Here is a 9,182-nt window from a genome sequence, read left to right as displayed (position 1 = left end):
CCGTAAATGTGAATCGAGTGCTTCTGTATACTTTCATCCAAAAGTAGGTATAAATATTCAGTAAAATGATATATAGTGCTACGTACATGCACCTCATTGAATCATTGACCATGGTACCGTTCCTTGATCATGTCATTTTTTTTCTTTAAGCATGATATATTAGATTGAAATTAACACGGAATTACACGGGAAAATGTGCAGTTTTTGGAATAATTGATTACGAAATTTTTCAAAAAATTTGGGACATATTCCTAGATGTTGATTTGCAATACTCCCTGTTGAGTCGTTGACTCTTATTTGCCACATAGGTTGAGGTACCATGGAGGCTCTGATCAGTTACTAATAAATTGGAATAGTGTCTGTGAGTCTGGTTCGATTTAGATTTTAGCCCATTGGTGGATATTTACCGTTCTTAGGCCATGAAGAATGCCCGCATCTCTGCTATCAGGGCAGTGACGATCATGTCATTCCTATGTATAGGTCGTCCATGATGTATACTGTATTTTATAATAAATAAAATTCAAATCATGATGTATACTGTATTTTGTAATAAATAAAATTCAAATACGATGAGAAAATAGTCAACTCCACAAATTAAATATATATATAAGCAAACTTTGAAGATGAAAAAATTTCTTTCAAGTGCATGCACGAGAAGATAATAAATGGAAAAGCCCTGGTCTTGTCTACAACCTGTTTCTATTTGTAGTTTCCATCATCACTCTTTTTCATGGCGGGTGCATCCTTAGTTGGCTTTCGGTTATTTGCATCCGCATCAATAGGGGCTCCTACATTGGCTTCAGTTCCGACATCCTTGGTCACCTGGCCTGTCTTGTAGTTTGCCTTAATTTCATGACTTCGTTTCAAAGACGGCGCACCATTCATAATTTCCACATTTTCATGTTTCGAATCGTGTAAAACCTCACCGTCTTTTAATTTTAGGCCGTGACTCCCACCATCATCCACACCTGCTAACCCATCCTTTGACGTTAGCCCTATAGTCCCACCCCTTTGGACCTCGGGATCTTGTAAGTTTACTTTTGATCCTCCATCCTTGGAGAAGGTTAATCCTCCTGGGACCTCCATGACGACTGGCTTCGACACGAAAGGTATCTTTGGTACCAGTTGATCGACCCTTGAAACCCCAAAAGCCATCTCTGTGAATTTGGTCAGCCAGTAATTTAGTAATATTAGCTTTTCAAATAAATTCAAATGAAATTAGAGAATTATCGAAACGAATTATGTGAACTAAAAAAAATCAAATCACCAGAAAGAAAACGACTGACCGGAAAGAGACAGCATAATGAAACCAGCTAAGGCGAAGCTGAAGAGCAGGCTTGTTCAAGCCATTATGATGAAGACCATACAAACCTCCGGAAATGTATGTCAGATCTTTCGTAGTAGTAACTAATATGTTAAGGGCAATTTCCTATTTGTAGTAGGTGTGGCGTGTGCCGTCCCGTCGCAAACTAGAAACATAATTTACTAGAGATAGTGGATAGCAACTCCTGTGTCCTGGTTGCTAAAGAAGAAAGAAGCCTCGAAAAGAGAACTAAGAAAGGCTTGAAGCCCAATATGAAAAAACAAATTGAAGTCAAAACAGTTAGTAGTATTTTCTAATATATAGAACGATGCGACGTGCAAGTTTGTCCTTGTTCAAGAAACATTTTTTATGTTTTGATGACAAAGTGATAAGTTGGACTGTTGGAGTATATAATATATAGAGGTCGGGGAAACGTGTATAACTTTCTCGGTGATCCGAGTTCATGACGGGCCACCTTTCACACCCTAACCCCGTAGTACGAAACGGAAACAGATAACTAAAGTCGGGGTTATTTTACTTTTACATCTCATTAATGTGAGTCAGGTGGCCATTTACACCACAAGTTTTCATATTAAAATAATAGAGAGAGGCATCTTTTAGTGGCGGAACTGGAAAATAAAGCTGGGCTACATTCAAAACTAATTGGATTTGTAGGGGTGGTTTAAGCCTATTTTTTAGGCGTGATTTTGTTTTGCCAAACTTAAAATCATGGTGAAAAACAAGTTTTTTTGGACTTTGGGCCAACCCAAGTCACAAGGTAGTTGCGCCACTGGCACCTCCAATGAAGACCACCTGATGTCCCGGTTCGTTTAGGAAGCATCAAACGGGCAGAAGGTAGAATGAAGCATAGAGAACGACCGAAACTGATCTGGGATGAACTGACTATACGGGATTTGAAGGCCCTAGACTTGGAGAGAGAATTGACGCTCGACCGAGCAGCGTGGAAAGCAGTGATCCACGTGAAGGTATGTACGCGAGGTACGTGACTCGACCCTATTATTTTTGAATCTACTTTTGAATCTCGCTTTTTAGTAGGACTGTGTAAAACGTGAACATGTAAACTTCCATGGCAGAATTGTGAAGGGGGGATTCCTCCCTCTAGCTCTGCAGCTCGCAGGATTGTGAAGGGGAATCACCCCGTAGCCCTGCAGTCGAGACATGGTGTATGTGGATACACCACCTAAATGGACGCGAGTGCGTAATCCCATGGAAGTGATGGGCTACTGCACCCTCTATACCGAAAACGAACAAGACACGTGATATGTCAAGGATTATTCTTACCCTTGGTAAGTTGCGTCTAGGCTCACAGACAACCGGTGTAAAAACTTCGTCGCACAATTGGAGATACGATCTTTACGAGATACTATCTCTGCTCTACTTGGTACTTGTTACTGGAAAAAGAGATCTTGGTTCTTGGAGAGAGGATAGCTAGTTGTTTATATGTTTTACATGATTTTCTCCAGCTCGTTGTATTTTCTTGTGATGAGAAGTCTAAAATGCTAGATAGTTTAGTAGTCATTATCATTTGAATTGTGCGTGTTGGACTTAGTACTTTGCTTTAAGTTATAGTGAACTTTAATTCGACTACTCGTGACTTTAGCGATGGAGCCATACTTCTTCTCAAGTGGGGGAAAATTCTTATGGTAAAAGTCTGCACATACCAGTGGTGCAGGTGATTGAATGCCGCTTGAATATTTTTACATCCTATCTAGTTTTGAATCATTTTTTAAGTGTAAATGAAGTTATAAACTATTTAAATTAAATTAGAGAGAATAATTTATAGTCATGTCATATATTTGATGTACTTTTATTAAACAAGTTTATAATTTTCCCCTCTTGAAGAATAGAGTTTTAACCATCGTTCACATTTGCCCCACAAAACATGTAATTCACAAAAGCTAAGCTTAGTTTAGTTGAATCATAAAATCAAGTGAGGTTGGAAGACCCCACCTGTCCCAATCTCCCTCCGTCCTTGCTTGACTTTCCTGTTAATGTTAGCTGTATTTATAAGTTATCTCATTTTATCGGCTTTCTCTTTTAATTTAAAGTGAGACCCAAATTTACAATTGGATAATATATATATAAAATTTAACTTGTTTTTTTGTTTATTCTTGATATAGGAAAATGAAGATCCATGCGAAATAACATTATGTTGAATCAGTATTGGCTATGTTTTATTTGGTCGTACCTTTTTCAAAGATGTTTCATCATGCAAATTTTGGATTGTGGAAAAGGAGCACTGCTTGGTCGAACTCGCAAGCGTTGCTATCTCAAGCTTGTTTGTCAAGTTTAGTTGCCAAAACTATAAGTCTTGATTTCTAGTCTACTTATAGCTAAGTCTCGGACTATGATAGTAAGTGTAGTTGAGCTCTAGACTCCACGGCGTTCATCATGCAAAGACGAAGAACTACTCAAGGAATTGGTGGAACTTCAACGACAAAAAGGTATGTGGAGACTTGAACTTATCTATCACTCAAAAGTATATATAGTCTATCTCCTATCTTGAGACAAAAGTCGTATTACTATATAGACTTCGATTATAAACATTTGCTATTTCGAGTCGAGTTTATCTCGCTTATCTATTTCTCGAAATATGTGTTGGTAAGTGTTGATACATGAAAAATAATACCCTTTAGTGGACATGGAATGCCCCCAAGAAGGGGAGTAAGCCTAGTCCGAGACATGGGGACTTGGGGACTCAGCCCAAGCCCAAATGGAGAACACCCATGAAGAAGGGCGGACGAAGAAGGAATTAATAAAGAAGAAGGAGGTTATATTAACAAATGGCACCAAAGGTAATTAAGGAGGATTAGGACATGTGTCATGATGTCATAAAAGGAGGGGATTTTAGGAAAGCTTATAAAAAGAAGGACATGGTACAATGGAAAGGCAACTCTCTATCTTACTATTCTCAGTATAATGAGGCCATTTGGTGTAGCTAGGACGGGTAGGACCTAAAACTGAATTCACCCCTCAACATTAAGCTTTCGCTTTGGCCAATTTCATCTTTACTCGTGACGAAAGTCATGTTGATTATTTCAATATCTTGAAAATTTCTTTGATGAAAAATAGTTTGTGAATAACAACTATATAACATCCTCTAAGAATATTTCAATGATTAAAATAAAGAGTTTATAACATGTAACCATCTTTGGATATAAGCATAGTGTGTGTTTTCACATTTGTGTAAAATTCCAAAATCGAGAACCCAAAGTATGCGTACTCGTACGCGTACTGGCGGTTGTTGGAAATCCGGGACAGTATGCGTACCCGTACGCGTACTGGCGGAAAGTTCACCTTCCTGAATTTCTGCTGGAATTTGAAAGTAAAACCAAAATCAGTCTGGTTACTTAAGTATGCATACATGTTCGCATACTTAGGTAGGTTACTTTCTAAAATCGGTTTGTTCATGAACTAAACATTTATATATATTAAGGAATGCAATCTTTGCAAATCGTGGCTATAATGTTCGTGAATAGATTCAAGTGAATCAAAACCGATTTTGCTTTGATTATGTCTTGTATACTTCTATGAGATCTAAGCAATTGAAAAACTATCTAACTAGTTCATTTGAGTCATTTGAACTAGTTATGGTGAAGATGAATAAGGTTCATATGAAGTGCTCATATGGCTAACCATTGGTTAACTACTGTTGAACCAACTAAGTGTACACGTTTAGGTACGGTTACTCAAACATAAATGAAGTTTATTTCATTTGTGTATAACAAGCTAAGATTCGATCTAACGGTTGAATGATATTAGCTTGAATCTAATCAGGTTTTCAACTAACGGTGAATATTGAATGCTTTGTTACCAAGGTAACTTAGATTGCAAACCCTGATTTGGAGACTATATAAATGAGAACTCTAGCAACTGGGAAACTTAAACCCCACACCTGTTGTGTGATACTAGTTGTGTAATCTAGAGTGAATTATCCTTTAACCTTAGGTTTCTCTCGAGACCCTGTAAGTTAACGACTTAAGGACTTCATTGGGATCTGATCTTGATGTTTCTATCGTGATTGAGTGCAATCGTAAGATTGGCTTGAGATTAATTTCTGTTAGAGCATAGCTCGGTTGAACCCACCAAGCATTGGTATGTCAAGTTCGGTTATCATATTTTAGTGAACCAAAATTCATTTAAGAGTCGCTTGATTAAATATACTAGAGTCAACTTCGTATAGGTTAGCTTGAAAGTATTAGGATATGAGACATTACAAGTATCGCGAAGACTTGAAGAAGTGAAGAAGTACGGAGCTACAACCACAACATCATCCTTCCACTTGAGGTTAGTGATATTTGACTTGAACTGTTTCATTCCCTAACGTATCTTTCAAGTCGTGCATACTGAAAACAAAACTGTGAAGCATGAACACTCTAGATAGACATAGTATTAAGGAATACAATACGAGGTTTATTGCTTAACCATTAAACTTTGTAGATAAGACACCGACATAATAGTTTGAATGCTATTGTGATTATGTATGGCTATGAGGTGAGGATTTTATCCTAGGAAACAATGTTTTTACATGTGTTTTAAGGAAGTAAGTTCATGAAATTTTGTTTGTGAATCGAAAAGGAAATCTCCAGGCATTATTGGGATTGTTCTTCATTGCATATCTTATGAACGACTAATATGTATGATCAGTATAACCGCTCATGACTTGTTGGTGTTCTTGGTAAAACTATTCACATGAGTCCTGACTTTTGTATTGGTATGACTTTTATTAGTGAAACCGATCTTAAGCAATCACCTGATGATATGATCGAGTGTGTGTAGTTTGTAAGGACTAACACTGGGTAAAGGGGAACCGATTCTAGTAAGAGGTGCAACACATCACAAAGGGGAATCGATCCTTGTATGGGAAGCAGCAAGGTTTATAGCAGAAAGGGGAACCGATCCTATGGACATGTGCAACACGTTTTTAGGCAAAGGGGAACCGATCCTATGGACATGTGCAACACATATGACTTAGATACCATGTATATTTGGGGAGCCGATCCTAGTACCTAGTCAACCGAATTTTGGAAAACTAGTGTGACTATGCACAATACTCACATGGAGGTAGAACCCAAACTTTTTTTGGTAGAACCGTTAAACCCATGATTTGTGATTGAGAGTTCTTAATCAATCGCAAAGCTCTTGAAAGTCAGATGAACCAATTCTAAACTTGTTTGGAAGCGTGGTAAATCGATTTCAAGTGTGTAAGTATGAAAGAGGACTTACAAAGTAAGGATGTCGACACACTTTGAACACGTGCAATAATGCGTATATTTTTATTTTTCAAAGATATTCCTTAACGGCTTAGAAGGAAGTAAATCCCATGATCTAAATTAAATAAGTTAAGAATCTTTTAATTAAGGTTTTTAATTATATATGGAAGATAAGAATTAGTAATGTGCATTTGCTAGTTAAAGATTTTCCAAGGAGATTTTCGATCAATATTTTGGACAGAGCATTCTCATGAATTATGAAAACCGAATATGGAAATTATTAATGAATATCTTGAGAATATTTTCCGTTTTGAAATTCCTTGGTGTCCAAACTTCCTTGTATATAAATACTTGAAGTTTGCATTTCGGGCAAACTAATCTTTCGTGACAGTAAACTTCCTCTGTTATATTGTTACTGGTGAAGCCGCCTATTCGGAGAGGAGAGTAACCTAATTAGGCAAAATCTCTTACGGCCGCTCAATTTAAAGACTTCTTTGGGATTGAGAATCTCTACGAGTATCGCTGGTGGAAAACTAGATAATTGCGGTTTATCTTGTATTTTCGATTGATTTGATTGACTAACGGTGGTTGAACTTTGATTACACCTAGTTTGTTTATGCTTGAGAATCTTCTCTTATGATATAAGATTCACTCAAACTAGTTCGAAGTTTCGACAGGGATCTTTAGACTGTTGTTAGTGCCAAAGACGATCTTGTGATAATCCATTGTTAACAAACTCCGTTCTGTGTGTGATTGATCACAAGATATTCAAGTAGTTGTGTGGAGGTGTTTATTGAAGATCTAAGAAGATTTGAAGAAAAAGAAGAGATAAAATATTTCTGACTTGGTTATATAAATCTTTGGTGTGCACAATACTTGTTTCAGTAAAAAGAGGATCTCACTATAATAGGTTTATCCTTGTGGTAGATTGGATAGAATAATTGAGTAGATCGACATCAATACGGTTCCTTGGGATTAAAGGTATTGATTACAAAATCTTATGATTACTTGGTGTAATTGAACATAAGATAGATCTAAGGACCTGACGAAGGAGTTTATTGGAAATAAACAGAAGAGCCTTTGTCCGACTCATATCACTTGGTTGAAGAGAGTTGATACCAAACAGATTTGTTGTTCCTTTATTGTTTGGAATACGAACCAAAGGAATTGTTCCAAGTACGTGACTTATTCATAATTTGGAGGCGTGGGAATACAGACAGAATTAGGTGAACTATAGGTTTAGTTGCTTGGTCTCAACTATACGAAGTTGGTTTATTTTGTATATAGGCTTAATCCTGAGAGTATTCAATTCTGGACAAGGTCCCGGGGTTTTTCTACATTTTCGGTTTTCCTAGTTAACAAAATCTTGTTGTGTCATTTACTTTATATTTCCGCATTATAATTATTTTATTATAATTAAAGTAAATTACACAAACGTTAATTCTTATTTACTTGATAAGCAATCCTATTGTGTTTGGTGAAGTCTGAACCTTTGTATCAAGTAAACATACTTCGTTGTTGTATTGTCTCGATCTCGTATCCATAGATGATCACACGAAGTGTGAACCGATTTTTTGTATTGTCTCGACTCTGTCCATAGAAAATCACTTTTGGAGAAAGGACTTATAGGAAGGATAATTTCTAGCTTGAGGTATATTTGGGTGCCTTCGCCTTTTCAATTGGTATCAGAGCGGGCAAACACGAAAAGATCTAACAATCTGTGTTTGGTGAGATCCATCCTATAAGAAATGAATCTTTTATGTGATTCAGTTAACGTACCACCAAGATTTAATGGGACTAACTACCCGTTATGGAAATCTGCTATGAAAGCCTTTCTTCAATCCCGAGATTTCAATACTTGGTTATTAATCGAAGACGGATATCAACAACCGATGTATTATTCGGAGACTGAGTTTAAACGCTTAGCGTACTACACTCACGAAGAAAGAATTCGTGCAATGCATAATTCTGTTGGATTGAACGCCATCATACATGCTGTTAGCCATGATCTTCTACATCATGTGCTGGGTTGCAGGACTTCTAAAGAAGCATGGGATATTCTTGAGACTGTATTCGAATGAGATGATTCTGAAAAGGAAGCTATACTTATATCCCTTTCATATGAATGGGAAAATCTCAAGATGGGTGATAAAGATACATTCGAGGAGTTTAACTCTAAACTTTCTGAGATTGTTAATGCATCCTTTTTTCTTGGAAACGTCATACCTGAAAAGAAAATAGTATGCAAAATTCTCAGATCGTTGCCATCCAGATACGAGTCTATATAAAGTGTAAAGAGGAAGTACAATGCTTCAAGTGTCGTAGATTCGGACATATGGAAAAACATTGTCCCAGCATAAGAAGTTATAAGTGCAACAAGGCATATGTCCCCACTCTTAATGATATTCCGGAGCAAGAATCCAATGCAGAAATATCTAAGTGTAATGCACTTCTTGCCAACTCAAACAGTGATAATTCTTGTGAGTCTAATCAACCCCTACAAATTGAGTTGGAGATCAATGAAAATAAAAGGTTAAGTCTGGTACTTGAAAACCTTCTGAAATTCCTTTCAGATAAAACCCATAAGTTGAAATCTTAACAAGAAAAACTGGGTGAAAAACCAAGAGAATCAGAGACTAGTTTTT

General features: G+C 36.9%; 1 protein-coding gene across 1 annotated transcript; it reads right to left on the bottom strand.

The window, feature by feature from the left end:
* Positions 1-657: 657 nt before the first annotated feature.
* On the bottom strand, positions 658-1,382 carry LOC113278013. Its single transcript, XM_026526960.1, has 2 exons — positions 1,287-1,382; positions 658-1,157 (listed from the first exon to the last, which is right to left on the bottom strand). Exons 1-2 carry the CDS (start codon positions 1,300-1,302, stop codon positions 700-702), a joined length of 474 nt encoding a protein of 157 aa, XP_026382745.1. The 5' UTR covers positions 1,303-1,382; the 3' UTR covers positions 658-699.
* Between the last annotated feature and the right edge of the window lie 7,800 nt (positions 1,383-9,182).

The sequence above is a fragment of the Papaver somniferum genome, chromosome 5 (genome assembly GCF_003573695.1).
Source record: "Papaver somniferum cultivar HN1 chromosome 5, ASM357369v1, whole genome shotgun sequence".
NCBI classification, from domain to species: Eukaryota; Viridiplantae; Streptophyta; class Magnoliopsida; order Ranunculales; family Papaveraceae; genus Papaver; species Papaver somniferum.
Note: the sequence above shows the minus strand (reverse complement) of the source record. Positions and strands in the feature narration are given on the sequence as shown.